The sequence below is a fragment of the Bufo gargarizans genome, chromosome 2, assembly GCF_014858855.1.
Source record: "Bufo gargarizans isolate SCDJY-AF-19 chromosome 2, ASM1485885v1, whole genome shotgun sequence".
Classification (NCBI taxonomy): Eukaryota; Metazoa; Chordata; class Amphibia; order Anura; family Bufonidae; genus Bufo; species Bufo gargarizans.
Window position 1 is genome coordinate 287,140,578 of NC_058081.1, and position 17,953 is coordinate 287,158,530.

The window sequence follows — 17,953 nt, forward strand, 5'->3', positions numbered from 1 at the left end:
TAATACAGGACAGCTGTTAACTGACAACTTGCTGTCTACTCTTAAGAACGTCTTTGCAGTAAATATCACACTTATCAGATCTCCCTTTTTAAGGCTTAAGAGAAGTATATTACTGCATACATGTTTTAATATGTTTATGACAGGTTGGAAAGCTGAGCTGGAATTTGGATGATACTATGTCTTTAATCTGGTGACATTTATAGGGTAATATAGACCCTAAAATCATATTTAGCTACATTCACAAAAACAGCTGAAAACACAGGCAGATTTACCAATGTGTTGCAGCTGTACAAATGTGAGAACATTGGAGCAAGTGACTTCATATTTATCAAACAGTTCAGGCAGATTTTCTGAAGATATGTACATGTTCACAAACTTGTGGCAAAAACATGCAATAACCTAAATACACGAATACACAACCTAAAGCCTAATCTTGTAATTTCAATTTTCTGCTAAAGAGATTTGGCTTGTTTTTCCATAGATATAAGGGTACGGCCACGTGGTCAGGTTTCCTGATGCAGTTTTGGAAGCCAAAATTATGGGATTTTACTAAAGTATGACGTAAAGTCATGATTTTATTAAAGACACGGAGGCGAGTATTGCTTTAACCTTTCTTTACTTCTACCATAGCAGCAAAGAGAGAAAATGGTATACAAAAAAGAAACCATGGTAACAGACTCCTCCCCCTTATCCCAGTATATCCTTCCTTGTCTGTCTGAGCTCTTCCTCTTTCTTTGTGTCTCAAACAGCGCTGGTCAACCGGAACAACAGACGCCGAAACCCCCGGGTAACGAAAAAAAACCCTTGAACTCGTCGGCTTGGACCGCCACAACTGGACCTCCGACCGGAACTGTGTAACTCTAAAACATGAAGCCGTAAGCCTCTCAACCTAGGAAAAAAGGAAATAAGAGAAAAACCTTCTAAGAGCATAATCCAGTGCATTAGAAACATAGGATCCACTAGTTGGAAACACAGTAACAACTTTAAAATTCTGACCATACGGTAAATCAACAAAACATACTTACGTCAAAAACCCCAAGGGGTGGGTCCAGGGAGGGCAATACTCGCCTCCGTGTCTTTAATAAAATCATGACTTTACGTCATACTTTAGTAAAATCCCATAATTTTATAACAAGACACGGAGGCTCCTATTGCTTGTTTAAAGCTGAGCCACTATAGAATCAAAAGCATGCGAAGCCGGTCGGAAATAAAACTCCCGGAAAGTGGAAGATCTGGACCAATCCGCCAATCTCATAACATCCTCCAAACGAGCCCCAGATAACGTCATGGACGTAGCTGTCGCACTGCGGACCGAATGTGCCGTGAAGATAGACGTATCAATCCCGGAAAGGGATAGAATCCACTTGACCCAGCGAGATAACGTAACACTGGTAACCGGAGCAAACGGGCTGCGAAACGAAATGAATAAGTGGGGGAGAGAAAGAGACCGCAGTGGACGGGTTCTGTCCTCATACTCGCGTAAGCACGCTACAGGACATAGCTGTGGAGAAGTCGGAAAACGGGGGTAAGAGACCGACCGGATACTGGTTTTCGTGCGACGGGAAATGTTAAAGTGGACCCCCTCCGGGGTGAAGGATCTGGCGTCCCAATCCAAAGCACGCACATCCGAAACTCTCTTACAGGAGATTAAACAGAATAAAGTGACCAATTTGGCCGATAACTGACGTAACGACAATAGCTCATTTGAGGGCCAACTGACTAGAAATTGCAAGACATCCGACACATCCCAGGTAGACGAAAACCATGGCCGAGGTGGTCGGGCCAAACGTGAACCCTTGAGTAAACGACAGACCAGGGGGTGTTGACCCGCTGGACGGCCGTCGAAACCGTTGTGTCTGGAGGAAATTGCTGACCTAAAGACATTGATGGTGCGGTAAGCCTTCCCTGCCTCAAAAAGTGAGGATAAAAAGGCTAAGATGGAATTGACAGGGGCCGTAACGGGATCCAGAGTCCGGTCGACGCACCAGCGAGACCAAGAACCCCAGGCGGCTCGATAAGCCCGTCTCGTCCCGGGCGCCCAAGCGCAGTCCAATAAGAACCTAGCTGTTCCTGAAAGTCCAGCGCCTCCTCCTGGACTCCCGATATCTTGCAAGCTAGGAGGCGTAGCGACCCGTTCTGCAGGAGTGGGTGAACTTCTCCTGCAGGCCCTTGGAGTAGTGACACCTGAGTGGGAAGGAGAAACGGAAAGTCCACTAGAAGTTCCAGGATCTGAGGGAACCAGGACTGGGTTCTCCAAAACGGAACAATCAGAACCAGGTTCGCCAACTGCTGACGAACCTGAAGGAGCACTCGTGGAATGAGCGCGAAGGGAGGGAATGCGTACATCAACGCTCCTCCCCAATGTTGAAGCAGAGCGTCCACTGCCTCCGCCAAGGGATCCGGCCTCCAGCTGAAAAACCTGGGCAGTTGGGTATTCAAACGGGAAGCGAAGAGGTCGACTGCAAAGGGACCCCACAGAGAAGAAATAGCAGAAAAAACCGTCTCGTCTAACTTCCAGTCGCTGGAGTCCGATATGTAGCGAGAACTCCAGTCCGCCAGAGTGTTGTGAAGGCCTGGAAGGTACTCGGCCACCACAGAGATGTTCCTGTCGAGACAGAATTCCCAAAAATCCTTCGCCAAATGGGTCAGAACCACCGACCGTGTGCCACCCATACAATTGACGTACCTGACCGCAGATATATTGTCCATGCGGAGCCTGATGGCTGAGCTGACCACACCATTGGCAAAACTGCGAATGGCAAACGACCCTGCTAGGAGTTCCAGGGCGTTGACGTGAAGATGGGATTCTTCTGGAGACCATGGACCGCCCGTGGACACACCACTGCAATGTGCTCCCCATCCGTGCAGGCTCGCATCGGATTCTATGATCAGATCCGGTTGGGGACCCACGATCGCTCTGCCATTCCACACTGACAGGTTGTGGATCCACCATCTCATCTCGTCCGTCGTCTCGGCATCTAATGAGACCAAATCTGCGTAAGAGGCCCCCGACCGAAGGTGAGCAATTTTGAGGCGCTGCAACGCACGATAATGGAGGGGGGCTGGGAAAATGGCCTGTATTGAGGAGGCCAGAAGTCCGATTATCCTTGCCAAATGCCGCAACGACATCTGAGGTAGGCGTAGAGCATGCTTCAACTCCTTGCGGATAGCCTTGACTTTCGAGAGTGGAAGACTGAGGGATAATTCTTCCGAGTTCACCTGGAAACCCAAGAACTCTATGGATCTGGAGGGGGTCAAACAGGATTTCTCCTGGTTGACAATGAACCCCAAGTCGGAAACGAGCGTCACCGTCAAGTGGAGGTGTCTCAACAAGAGAGCCCGTGATTGGGCCATGATCAAGATATCGTCCAGGTAGACGATCAGACGAACACCTCTGCTGCGAAGCCAAGCCACCACTGGGCGCATGATCTTGGTAAAGCACCAGGGGGCGGAGGACAGGCCGAACGGAAGGCAGGTGAAGCGCCAGGCCTGACCGTTCCACAGGAACCGCAGCAGGTCTCTTGAAGAGGGGGACACTGGGACCGTGAGATAGGCGTCTTGGAGATCTATCTTGGCCAACCAATCGCCTGGAAGGAGCAGATCCCTCAAAAGATGGATGCCCTCCATCTTGAAATGTCGGTATTGTACAAAATTGTTCAGGGCTTTCAAATTGATCACCGGGCGCATCTGGCCCCCTTTCTTTTGCACCAGGAAAATACTGCTGATGACACCCCCACGATTCTCCGGTGCGCGTTCGATCGCGCCTTTCTGCAGAAGATCCGACAATTCCCTCTGAAATTGGGACCGTGCCGCATAGGACAGTGGTACCGTAGGGGGGGCTGGGATGGAGCTCGGATCGGCAATCAGATCTATTGTGAACCCCTGCACAGTAGAAAGGACCCATTGGTCTGAGGTTATGCCTAACCACACATGAGAAAAGAATCGGAGTCTGCCCCCGACTAAATGGTCTAAAAAAGGAGGGGGACGAGGAACATAACTTACCGAATGGTCGACGGGAGCCTGGATTCCCTCGGAAACCTCGTGACCTGAAGGGAGCGCCTCGTGAGGGAAAAAAGGACGGCTGATGTCTCTGATCCTGGAGGGATGCTCTATAATTAAAGGAGCCTCTGCCGGAACCTCTGGCATGAAAGTTGGAACGGCCGGACAGTCGGCCCCTAGCACTGCCGGCCCTGTTGGAAAAACGCCCTTGAAAGACTCGACGCATCGAAGTCTGGGCTTTATCAAGAGCCGTAAAAGCTCCTACATATTTCCCTAGCTCTTTAATAAAAGAGTCGCCAAAGAGCAACCCCTGGGCGTCCTTGCCCGCTTCAGTCAATGCCAAGTTCGAGAGCTTTGGCTCGATCTTAATTAGTATTGCCTTCCGCCTTTCAATGGCGAGCGAGGTATTGGTATTACCCGCTACGCATATGGCTCTCTGGGCCCAACCTCTCAATTCTATAGGGTCTACCTGGCTACCTGCCGCGATAGCGGACTCAGCCAAATCGAAAATCTTTGCTAAAGGACCTGTAATGTCCAGTAGCTTGTCTTGGACAGCCTTCAAGGCCGCGTCTAGCCCTTTACGGGGGTTAAACCCCGTCTTCGCCAGAAACTGGACCATCTTTGGATCCACTGATGGCGTCTCGCACACTTTGTGTGGTATTAAAGGACGAGGGCACTCCGCCCGCAACTTATTACGCGATTCCTTACTAAGCGGATTGCGTATGCGAGCCTCCATATACTGCGCCACATGTGTGGCGGGCATCCATTCCGCGGAGCGGGGATGATGCAGCTCCTCGGGGTTAAACAGCGGTTCCCCAGACGGATCCAATAAGAGATCCTCTGCTGATCCCTGTTGTAGTAACGGGGCTTCCGGGTCTAGATTACGAACCGGATCCACAGCAATATCCGCCAAATCGTCCTCCACCTCATCCGTCAATTCATAGACGTTGTCATGAGTCTCCTCCTCTGACTCCCTATCAGAGTCTGACCTAGGCTCAGGTAGAGACCTGGCAGTCTTCCATGCCCGCGTTTTTTCTGCCTGGCGGGTACAAGCTCGTTTACGCGACTGAAGCGCGTTGTCTTGGGATGGGGATGGCCCATCAATCTGAGGTGTTCTGGAGACAATAGGAGGTGGTCCTGGAGGTGGGACCAAAACCTGGGTAGTAGTAGCAGGGCGCGCCATAAGGGCCTGAGATATAGACTGGGTCAATGCAGATGACATCGAACCCATGGCGGTTATAATGGCATTAGATATGGATCTTTGCAGTGCCACCTCATGGTCGTCCGGGTGGATCACCTCGGACCTCCTATCCTGCGCAGGGGAACCCTGATCTACTTGGGGGGCTTCACTAGGGGCCACAGAGGCAACGGAATTCTTTCTGACAGACATGGTGAAGTAGCAAAAGGCAGGGGTTAGTCACCCCGACCGGAGCAGCAAAAATAGCACTAGAGGAGAAAGAGAGAAAAGGGGATAATGAAGCCAGGAATCATAGCCAGCTAGTGGGTAGACGAAATGGAATAAAACAGAACTTACAAGGCTCAAGAGCAGTGGAAAAAGACCGCCAGGAGATGCGCTGTGCAGAGCGGGATGTCCGGTGTGTGCAGAGCGGGGAAACGCACAGGGACGGCGAAATCTCGCGAGATCTCGCCGTCAGTAGCAGCCGGATGCGAGAAAATGCGAAAATATGCGAAAATACGCGCGCGAAATCTCGAACTCGCGAGACTTCGGGCGAGAAGGAGAGGAAGAAGAAGCAGAAAGCGCGCGCAATGGCGGCGCAGTCTGAGGTAACGAGGGACAAGGATGACAGGGCAGAGAAACGGATCACACGGGGGAAAGCGGGGAAGCCGCAAAAACTGTTATAAGGACAAACCCCTAGGCAGAACGGCCACAGAAGTACCTGAACGAAAAAACATATACATATATATACGTACCCTAGATAAATAAATATATATATATACAGGAGAGAAATATGTATCTACGATAAGAGTCTAATCAGAATCTAATAAAGAAACCGAACGAACCGATAATCCAAGCACATAAAAATACAAATATACCAGACCCTGAGCAATGCCACAGAGCTGGAGAGTACTTATCTGCCTGGTAGCAGCAAAGAAAGAGGAAGAGCTCAGACAGACAAGGAATGATATACTGGGATAAGGGGGAGGAGTCTGTTACCATGGTTTCTTTTTTGTATACCATTTTCTCTCTTTGCTGCTATGGTAGAAGTAAAGAAAGGTTAAAGCAATAGGAGCCTCCGTGTCTTGTTATAAAATTATGACTTCTCTTTTTTGAATTCAGTTCCTCACTTTGGCTTCCAAAACTGCATCAGTTTAACTGAGGGCATCAGTCTTAACTGTTTCACTGGGCATGCGCCGAGCCCAGTGATGTTTTTGGCGCATGGCCAGTGAATCAGTTGAGGCTGATGCCCTCAGTTAAACAGGAAGAGCGCAGGAGCCAGCACTGTTCTGTACTGCACCTGTCGTGAAGCTGAAGGAATAGAGTGATCAGGGTTTTCCGCTACTAGTCGCTGCAGATTTTAACAATAAATTGACAATGCTGTGGATTTAAAATCCACATTGCAGCCAGTTTAGGCTACAGCCTGCAGATTTTTATTTTTTTATTTTGCAGCTTGTGCATGAGATTTCTTAAAATATTATCTACATTGCTTTACTATGGGGAAGAAAACGTATAAGGCTTAAACTGGAGCATTTTTTTAAGCCGCTGGAACAGGGAGGGCTTACCTTCCCTGCTTCAAGGGCTATTTTTTAGCTATACAGCTGTGTTTCTTTTGTGAATGGAATGACAGCCCACTCTGTAGAACAATATTGTCACCTTAATGGAATTCGGTCAATTAATTCTTATAAGGACTTTAGAGTGGCTAGGAAGCTAATCATGAAGTCCTGGGGTACTATAAGACACTGGTTGGGAATAAAGGGTTCACTTGGATGGACCCCTTTATGGAATAATTATCACTTACAAGTTTTAGACGGACTGGGTATGGATCAGTATTAGCAAAAAGACTATATTTTTTATGTTGCCCAGGTGGTAAGAAACGGGGTTATTTTTTGTTTTTAAAGTTAGTAGAAAGAGAAAACCTACCAAATTTATCATGGTTTAGGTATCCTCAGTTAAGATCGGCACTTGGGAGTGTAAGGAAAAAAGATATGTTTGAGATAGACACTACTACACACTTAAATTATATAATAGGTAATTTGGGGCAAAAGGTTAAGATTTCTCAACTTTATAAAGGATTACTTAAAACATGGTTTAATGATACATGCTCTCTGGGACGAAGGGCTTGGCAAATTGATTGCCCGGCGAAGACTGGGATAATATACTAGTGAATTTAAGATTAGTCTCTTATAATTTTAATCACGTTTTGGTTCAATTGTAATATTTTACACAAAATATACACTCACCTAAAGAATTATTAGGAACACCATACTAATACGGTGTTGGACCCCCTTTTGCCTTCAGAACGGCCTTAATTCTATGTGGCATTGATTCAACAAGGTGCTGATACCATTCTTTAGAAATGTTGATATTGATAGGTTAGCATCTTGCAGTTGATGGAGATTTAAGGGATGCACATCCAGGGCACGAAGCTCCCATTCCACCACATCCCAAAGATGCTCTATTGGGTTGAGATCTGGTGACTGTTGGGGCCATTCTAGTACAGTGAACTTATTGTCATGTTCAAGAAACCAATTTGAAATGATTCGAGCTTTGTGACATGGTGCATTATCCTGCTGGAAGTAGCAATCAGAGGATGGGTACATGGTGGTCATGAAGGGATGGACATGGTCACAAACAATGCTCAGGTAGCCCGTGGCATTTAAACGATGACCAATTGGCACTAAGGGGCCTAAAGTGTGCCCAGAAAACATCCCCCACACCATTACACCATCACCACCAGCCTGCACAGTGGTAACAAGGCATGATGGATACATATCCTCATTCTGTTTACGCCAAATTCAAACTCTACCATTTGAATGTCTCAACAGAAATCGAGACTCATCAGACGAGGCAACATTTTTCCAGTCTTCAACAGTCCAATTTTGGTGAGCTTGTGCAAATTGTAGCCTCTTTTTCCTATTTGTAGTGGAGATGAGTGGTACCCGGTGGGGTCTTCTGCTGTTGTAGCCCATCCGCCTCAAGGTTGTGCGTGTTGTGGCTTCACAAATGCTTTGCTGCATACCTCGGTTGTAACGAGTGGTTATTTCAGTCAATGTTGCTCTTCTATCAGCTTGAATCAGTCGGCCCATTCTCCTCTGACCTCTAGCATCAACAAGGTATTTTCGCCTACAGGACTGCCGCATACTGGATGTTTTTCCCTTTTCACACCATTCTTTGTAACCCCTAGAAATGGTTGTGCGTGAAAATCCCAGTAACTGAGCAGATTGTGAAATACTCAGACCGGCCCGTCTGGCACCAACAACCATGCCACGCTCAAAATTGCTTAAATCACCTTTCTTTCCCATTCTGACATTCAGTTTGTAGTTCAGGAGATTGTCTTGACCAGGACCACAACCCTAAATGCATTGAAGCAACTGCCATGTGATTGGTTGACTACATAATCGCATTAATGAGAAATATAACAGGTGTTCCTAATAATTCTTTAGGTGAGTGTATATGGTGTTGTTGACATTTTGGTGTTTAGTTCCTCTTATTATTATGCTGTGCATTCTGGTTTTAGAAACACCCTAAAAAGTAAAAGAGCACCTTGTGCATTTGAGGCCCTATGTGGTGATTTACGCATCTTGTGCTGACAACTGTAGAGGTTCTGGGGTGAAATAATACAAGTGATCTCATTTTGGGAACTCTGCCCCGTAAGGTATTATGGGTACCACAGTTTTTTTGCAGAAATTAATGAGCAGGAGGCTGTACAAATTAATAATTGCAATTTTTATACAAATATGGTATTTCAATGCCCAGTAGCCCAATATGCTGTGCCCAGTATGTGCTATCTGAGACATGCCATGTGCTTTAAATTTTTGGGCAGGTTCTGCTTGGCACAGAAACGGTTTGGTTGGAGCTATGCGAGGGCTTATTTTTTGTGGGATGAGCTGCCATTATCATTGTACTATTTTAGGGTACATACAACTTTTTATCACTTTTTTATTGAGCTTTTTGGGAAGCAGTATAAAGAAAAGGCAGTAATTATGCAATTGCTTTTTGGTGTTTTATTATTGCGGTTTACACCTTGCATAAAAAATGACATGTTAAGGCTCTATTCACACATCCGTATCATGTTTTACAGATCCACGGATCAGCAGATCCGCAAAACACGGATACGACAAGAATAGGAGATGTTTTATTTTTTTCGGGAACTGAAATGCGGTCCCGGAAGTGCCGGTCCGCATTTCCGGAGCCAGGCCGCACATCGTGTGGCCCCATAGAAATGAATGGGTCCGCAATTCCGTTCCGCAAAATACAGAACGAAATTGCGGACGTGTGAATGGGGCCTAACTTTATTCTGCTGGTCAGTAGGATTAAAATTGTTTACAGTTTTTATCGTTTTTTTTTTGCTACTTTTACACAATAAAAGCATTTTTTTTTTAAAAACAATCATATTTTTGTGTCAACATTTTCTGAGAGCCATATTTTTTCATTTTTCTAGTGATTAAGAGCTTGTTTTTTGCAGGATGATTTGACATTATCATTGGTTTTAGGGTACTTACAATTTTTTAATAATTTGATATTATGATCTTTAGGAGGTAAAGCGACTGAAAAATGGCCATTCTGGTTAGTGATGAGCGGCAGGAGTCATATTCGAATTCGTGATATTTCACGAATATTTTGTAGAATATTCGTCAAATATTCGTGAATTCGAATATTCGTTATATTCTACATTCTTTTTTAAGTCGAAAAGCGGCAAGTTAATGAGCCCGTAATATGCGAATAATATACGATCAATACAGGCGTGGGTCAAAAATTAATATACACTCACCTAAAGAATTATTAGGAACACCTGTTATATTTCTCATTAATGCGATTATCTAGTCAACCAATCACATGGCAGTTGCTTAAATGCATGTAGGGTTGTGGTCCTGGTCAAGACAATCTCCTGAACTCCAAACTGAATGTCAGAATGGGAAAGAAAGGTGGGCTACAACAGCAAAAGACCCCGCCGGGTACCACTCATCTCCACTACAAATAGGAAAAAGAGGCTACAATTTGCACAAGCTCACCAAAATTGGACTGTTGAAGACTGGAAAAATGTTGCCTCGTCTGATGAGTCTCAGTTTCTGTTGAGACATTCAAATGGTAGAGTCCGAATTTGGCGTAAACAGAATGAGAACATGTATCCATCATGCCTTGTTACCACTGTGCAGGCTGGTGGTGGTGGTGTAATGGTGTGGGGGATGTTTTCTGGGCACACTTTAGGCCCCTTAGTGCCAATTGGCCATCGTTTAAATGCCATGGGCTACCTGAGCATTGTTTCTGACCATGTCCATCTCTTAATGACCACCATGTACCCATCCTCTGATGGCTACTTCCAGCAGGATAATGCACCATGTCACAAAGCTCGAATCATTTCAAATTGGTTTCTTGAACATGACAATGAGTTCACTGTACTAGAATGGCCCCCACAGTCACCAGATCTCAACCCAATAGAGCATCTTTTGGATGTGGTGGAACGGGAGCTTCACGCCCTGGATGTGCATCCCTCAAATCTCCATCAATTGCAAGATGCTATCCTATCAATATGGGACAACATTTCTAAAGAATGCTATCAGCACCTTGTTGAATCAATGCCACGTAGAATTAAGGCAGTTTTGAAGTCAAAAGGGGGTCCAACACTGTATTAGTATGGTGTTCCTAATAATTCTTTAGGTGAGTGTATATATTGCATGGAACCATCCGTACAACACCTATCAAGATCAAAAACTTCCACGCAACAACGATCAACGATCGTTTCGCTATGCGCTTCCTCACTATACCCCTATGTGAAGTCCTTGAAAGGTTTACTTTCCAATGTTTTGGGGTTCCATACTGCGTTGGTACCTCAGGGGCTCTGCAAATGTAATGTGGTGCCTGAAAAATTTGCCCTCGAAAAGCAAAATGGCACTCCGTCCCTTCATTTTCATAGTCAAATGTTTATAAATTCTATGAAACACCTGTTGGGTCAAAGGATTCACTACACATTCCTTGAGGGGTGTGTTTCCAAAATGGGATTAGTTTCTTGCAGTTTCCACTGTAGGGGTTCCTCAGGGTGTCTTCAAATTCAACACGATGCTCGAAAACCATTCCAGCAAAATCTGTCCTCCAAAAGCCAAATGGCACTTCTTCCCTTCTGAGCCATGCTGTGAACCTATACAGCAGTTTACGACCACATATTGGGCATTGCTGTAATGAGGAAAAAATGCAGAACAAATTGTGCTGTACTTTTTCTCCTGTTACCACTTGTAAAAATCACAATTCTGGGGCTCACCAAACATTTTATAGAATTTTTTTTTTTTTTCACAGCCAAGTGATTTTTAATTCTATGAAACATCTGTGGGGGGTCAAAACACTCACTACATGACTTTATAGATTCCTTGAGAGGTATAGATTACAAAATAGGGTCACTTTTTTAACGTAGAGATACCTCAGGATCTCTTCAAATCCAAAATTGGTGTCCAAAGATCATTACAGCAATACCTGCCCTCCAAAAGCCAAACAGAACTCCTTACATTCAGAGCCCTGTGATGTGCCGATACATCATTTTTCATCCACATGTGGGGTGTTTCTGTAAATATTAAGGTTTCTTTTGCTGTTGACTCTTGCTGTGTTAAAGGAAAATTGATTAAAATGGAGGGAAAGAGATAAAGTTTACTCACCGAAATTTATTTATTATATGAGTCCCAAAGCAGAACACTAAAGGGTTAATCCTTCTTTTCTCCCTACTAGTACAGAAGAAAAAAAGACAAAAAAATTCTAATTAAACAGAACCACCCAGAGGCGGATACTATAAGAACCACAATAGGACAACCCACACATGTGTTAGCATGCAGAATAAAGAAAATATTTAATGGGTGGGATAAAGTTGTGCTGCTTTGGGACTCATGGAAAGAAGAAATTTCGGTGAGTAAATTTAAACTTTCCAAATCGTCCCTCAGCAGCACACTAAAGGGAACTGGCAAGCAATAGGAAAAGAAAAAAAGGGAGGGAATTACAACATCTCCTGATCAAGTACTCATCTGCCAAAGGCCGAGTTCATGCTGGATGAGATGTTCAACTTGTAATGTTTGATAAATGTTCCTGGCGATGACCACGTAGCTGCTCTGCAAATCTGGTCAAAAGAAACGTTGCCTAGCTCTGCCCACAACGTAGAAGCAGCACGAGTAGAATGAACTCGGATATTTAGAGGAGAGTTGAGACCGACAGCCATATAAGCCTGCAAAACCACATTTTTGGCCCATCTCGATAAAGATGCTTTGGATGCCATTCTTCCTTTATTGGAGCCTTGATACTGAAGAGACAGGTTATCTCATAGTCTAAAAACCTGTGTTCTCTGTACATAGAGGAGAAGAGCACTTGTCACGTCCAGCAAATGAAGTTTAGCTTGGTCTTTATTCTGAGGATGAGGGAAAAAAAGATGGCAAATATATTTCCTGATTCAAGGATACTGCAGATGGGACTTTTGGTAAGAAATATGGCTTTCAATCTCAAAACTAAGCCGTCCGGAGAAAAACTAAAATATGGCTCTTTGCAGCAGAGGGCCTGTATCTCTCGGACCTTTTTATAGCCACTAGAAATAGAGCTTTCCAAGACAGAAACTTTAAATCGACTTGATCAAACAGCTCAAAGGGTAAAACGACAAGTCCCTCTAAGACAGTAGGTAAATCCCACGAAGGTAAGATGGTCTTAACTGGAGGTCTGAGGTTTTTCATTGCTCTTCTTACTTAAAATCTTCTTAATCTGCTGGTTAGAGAACCTCCCATTAAACAAAGCATTGAGAGCTGAAAAGTGGACCTTCACTGTGTTAAAACTAAGGCCTTTCTTAAATCCCTCTTGAAGAAACTTAAGTAAATCAGGGACATCCGGAGAGGAACAGCCAATAGCTTTGCACCAAGAGGAGAAGCATCTGGACACTCTATTGTAGACCTTGAAAGTAGACGGTCTTCTAGAAGCCAATAGAATCTGGATCACATCGTCTGAGATGCCTAATCTCTCAAGCGAACACCTGTCAGCTTCCATGCTGTCAGACGGAACATTACCTGGTTTAGGTGAAAGAAATCCTCTTGTTCCAACATGTCTGGACGGACTGGAATCTCCCAGAAGACCCCTCTCGATAGGCTCAGAGCCAGAGGAAACCATTACCGGCACGGCCAGAATGGAAGAATTGCAATGATTGAAGCCTGATCTTCGATTTCTTTTAGCAGAACTTTCATTATCAAGGGTAGAGGTGAAAAAATGTAGACCTTCAATTGGTTCCATGATAGGGGCAGATTGTCCAGATGGGACGGACGGTCCTCTCTGAACAGGGAAAAGAACCTGGACGTCTTCCTCTTCTGCCTGGTTGCCATAGTATCCATTTCTGGGAACCCTAAGCGATTTGCCACTTGCAAGAATAGATCCTGATATAGACTTCGTTCTGAGGGCAAAAGGATATTCCTGCTGAGCAAGTCTGCTTTTTGATTGGATGACCCTTTGATGTGAACTGCTCTGATCTCTTGAATCCACTTCTCCGCCCAAGATATGATCAACCTGCATTCTCTCGCCAGCTGTGGGGATTTTGTTCCCCCTTGCTTGTTTACATAAAAAAATGGAAACAAGGTTGTTGAATTGAACCAACACTCTGTGCCCCTTGAGCACCTTTTGGAAATGTTGAAGGGCAAGATGGATAGCTCTCAGTTCTCTGCAATTGGAGGAAGAATTGTACTCTCTGCGAGACCAGCGATGTTGGACCCAATGACTCAGCATATGAACTCCCCAGCCTTGACTGGAGGCATCTGTGGTTAACAGAAGATGAGGGGATAGAAGAAGACTTCTGCCTCTGCTGATCATGTCTTCACTGAGCCACCAGTTGAGGTCCACAAGAGTTGTCAAGGAAATGGTCATCAGATTGTTGAGGCCCGACAGAGACCTGTTCCACTGGCTCAAGATGTCTGACTGGAGACGTCTGATATGAGACCTGGCCCATGGGCCCGCATCCAACGTTGAGGTCATCCGACCCAGAACTGTCATTGCTGTCCGAATAGGGACACAGCAAACGTCAAGAAGAGACCTTACATCCCTTAGAAGAAGATGAATCTTTTGAGAAGACAATTGGAGGGTCATTGTTTCTGAATTGATAATAAATCCTAGGAAGCTGCATGTTGTGGATGGACACAGGTGAGACTTCTTGGTGTTCAGTAGGAACCCATGCTGTTGAAGGAAACTGACTGCTTGAACAATCTGATGATGAAGAATCCTTTCTGATGGTGCTTTCAGGAGCTAGTCGTCCAGACAGGGAATGACATACATCCTTTTAATCCTCACGGCTGCTGCGATAATCACTGACAGTTTCGTAAAAACCCTTGGGGCACTGGATAGCCCGAAAGGAAGACAGGTGAACTGATAGTGATGAATAGTTCTCCCGTATGAGATTGCTATTTCTAGGAGATAGTCTCCATCTGGAACCTTTTCTTGACCACGAACTTGTTCAGAAAAGTGAGATCTATCACCAGATGCCACTTATCCTCTTTCTTTGGAACAGCAAAAACTCTGGAGTAAACTCCGTGACCCCGCTGGTGTAGAGGGACTCTTTCCAGAAATTTACGAACCAGAAAAGATATCATTTTGTTTCCAGGGGTCAAAATAAAAACGTTCGGAGGAATCCGCAGGAGCTCGAGAGAGAGACCTTTCTGGATGGTGGACTGGGCCCAGGCATCTGAGGTGGTGTTTTGCCAGGCTGGAAAGAAACGAGATAGCCTTGCACCCACACTTGACTGGATGACACTGGCGTTAAAGACTAGGGTTTTTGGGACCCTCTGAGAATGACTTTTTCTGAGCAGATGAAGGGCCATCCCTTCTAGTATTGGTCCCACGATGTTTATCAAAAAACATATTTCCACCATTGCATCTAGAAGAGCTTCAATATTGCCTCTGGAATGGTCTAAATCTAGGTCTCTTTCTTTGCTGAGGAAACATAACCCCTTTCTTCTCATTCAATGATTGATGAAGATCTTTTCAAGTTGAGGGCCAAAAAGACTTCCAGGCTGGAACGGTAAAGAGCAGAAGTGATTCTTGGATGGAATATCACCGGCCCTTTCCTTGAGCCATAGGACTCTTTTACCAGAAGTAGACACAGCCAATATTCTAGAGTCCATTCTGAGAATGTCCAGAGGCATGTCTGCCAGAAAATCAGCCACCATCTTCATATCTAGCAGATTCTCCAGAATTTGGTCCCTTGAGACTCCTTCCTGAAGATCCTTAGAGAGCTCATAGTAACATAGTAACATAGTAACATAGTACATAAGGCCGAAAAAAGACATTTGTCCATCCAGTTCGGCCTGTCATCCTGCAAGTTGATCCAGAGGAAGGCAAAAAAAAACTGTGAGGTAGAAGCCAATTTTCCTCACTTTAGGGGAATAAAAATTCCTTCCCGACTCCAATCAGGCAATCAGAATAAATAAATCCCTGGATCAACGATCTCTCTCTAGTAGTTATAGCCTGTAATATAGAAATACATCCAGGCCCCTCTTGAATTCCTTTATTGTACTCACTATCACCACCTCCTCAGGCAGAGAGTTCCATATTCTCACTGCTCTTACAGTAAAGAATCCTCTTCTATGTTTGTGTACAAACCTTCTTTCCTCCAGACGCAGAGGATGTCCTCTCATCACAGTCACCGTCCTGGGAATGAATAGATGATGGGATAGATCTCTGTACTGACCCCTGATATATTTATACATATTAATTAGATCTCCTCTCAGTCATCTTTTTTCTAAAGTGAATAACCCTAATTTTGATAATCTTTCAGGGTACTGTAGTTGCCCCATTCCAGTTATTACTTTATTGCCCTCCTCTGGACCCTCTCCAGCTCTGCTATGTCTGCTTTGTTCACTGGAGCCCAGAACTGTACACAATACTCCATGTGTGGTCTGACTAATGATTTGTAAAGTGGTAGGACTATGTTCTCATCACGGGCATCTATGCCCCTTTTGATGCAACCCATTATCTTATTGGCCTTGGCAGCAGCTGCCTGACACTGTTTTTTGCAGCTTAGTTCGCTGTTTATTAAAATTCCTAGGTCCTTTTCCATGTCAGTGTTACAGAGTGTTTTACCATTTAATAAGTACGGATGACTTGCATTATTCCTTCCCATGTGCATAACTTTACATTTGTCAGTGTTAAGCCTCATCTGCCACTTATCTGCCCAAGCCTCCAATCTATCCAGATCGCTCTGTAGTAGTATACTGTCCTCATCAGTGTTAATTACTTTACACAGTTTAGTGTCATCTGCGAAAATTGATATTTTACTATGCAAGCCTTCTACAAGATCATTAATAAATATATTGAAGAGAATAGGGCCCAATACTGACCCCTGAGGTACTCCACTAGTGACAGTGACCCAATCTGAGTATGTACCGTTAATAACCACCCTCTGTTTTCTATCATTGAGCCAGTTACTTACCCACTTACAGACGTTTTCTCCCAGTCCGAGCATTCTCATTTTATATACTAACCTTTTATGTGGTACAGTGTCAAATGCTTTGGAGAAGTCCAGATACACGACATCCATTGATTTGCCGCTGTCAAGTCTAGAACTTACCTCCTCATAGAAACTGATTAAATTTGTTTGACATGATCGATCCCTCACGAAGCCATGCTGATATGGCGTTATTTGCTTATTTCCCTTAAGATGCTCTAACATAGCATCTCTCAGAAAACCTTCAAACTGTTTACCCACAACAGATGTTAAACTTACCGGCCTATAGTTTCCAGGCTCTGTTTTTGGACCCTTTTTGAATATTGGCACCACATTTGCCATGCGCCAATCCTGTGGGACATTCCCTGTCAATATAGAATCTGCAAATATCAGAAATAAGGGTCTGGCTATGACATTACTTAATTCCCTTAGGATACGGGGGTGTATGCCATCAGGTCCTGGCGATTTGTCTATTTTAATCTTTTTAAGTCGCTGTTGCACTTCTTCCTGGGTCAGACAGGACACTTTTAATGGGGAATTTATTTCAACATTCGGCATGTCATCTGACAGTTTATTTTCCTCAGTGAATACATTGGAGAAAAAAATATTTAACAGCTTTGCTTTCTCCTCGTCGCTCTCTGCGACTCCCCCCTCATTACTCTTTAATGGGCCGACATCTTCAGATTTATACTTTTTAACATTTATATAATTGAAGAACATTTTAGGATTAGTTTTACTCTCTTTGGCAATTAATCTCTCGGTCTCTAGTTTGGCCGCTTTTATTTGTTTTTTACATGTTCTATTTTTTTCCTTATAGTTTTTCAGTGCTTCCGTGCTACCTTCCTGTTTTAGTGTTTTATATGCTTTCTTTTTGTCATTTATTGCTTTCTTTACAGTTCTGTTTATCCACATTGGTTTCTTTTTGTTCCTTAACCTTTTATTCCCATACGGTATCTACCTCTCACAGGATGCTTTTAAAGATATCCCATTTTGTGGCTGTATTTTTATTTGTGAGGACTTTATCCCATTTAGTTAGGCCTATGGCCTCTCTTAGTTGGCTAAATTTAGCTTTTTTGAAGTTTGGTATTTTTGTTCCTCCCTGTAGAAACGCTCTTTTGAATGATAATTGGAAGGTTATTACTTTGTGGTCATTATTTCCCAGGTGTCCCCCAACCTGTCTGTTGTTCTGTCAGGCCTATTGGTTAATACTAAGTCCAGTATGGCCGTCCCTCTAGTCGGGTCCTGAACCAGTTGGGAGAGGTAATTGTCTTTGGTTATTGCCAAGAACCTGTTTCCTTTATGAGATATACAAGTTTCAGTTTCCCAGTCTATAT

The 17,953-nt window shown here is 44.3% G+C and overlaps 1 protein-coding gene across 1 annotated transcript; it reads right to left on the minus strand.

Moving 5' to 3' along the window:
- Window positions 1–614: 614 nt before the first annotated feature.
- On the minus strand, window positions 615–3,950 carry LOC122927970. The gene is made up of 2 exons (XM_044280360.1): window positions 3,701–3,950; window positions 615–3,658 (listed from the first exon to the last, which is right to left on the minus strand). Exons 1-2 carry the CDS (start codon window positions 3,902–3,904, stop codon window positions 1,160–1,162), a joined length of 2,703 nt encoding a protein of 900 aa, XP_044136295.1. The 5' UTR covers window positions 3,905–3,950; the 3' UTR covers window positions 615–1,159.
- Between the last annotated feature and the right edge of the window lie 14,003 nt (window positions 3,951–17,953).

Excerpts from the sequence above, each read along its gene's own strand:
- LOC122927970 (XM_044280360.1), bottom strand. The coding sequence starts at position 3,904 with ATGGGTCCTTTCTACTGTGCAGGGGTTCACAATAGATCTGATTGCCGA. Across the intron at positions 3,659-3,700 it reads AGTATTTTCCTGGTGCAAAA|GAACAATTTTGTACAATACC; the intron begins GAAAGGGGGCCA and ends TTTGAAAGCCCT.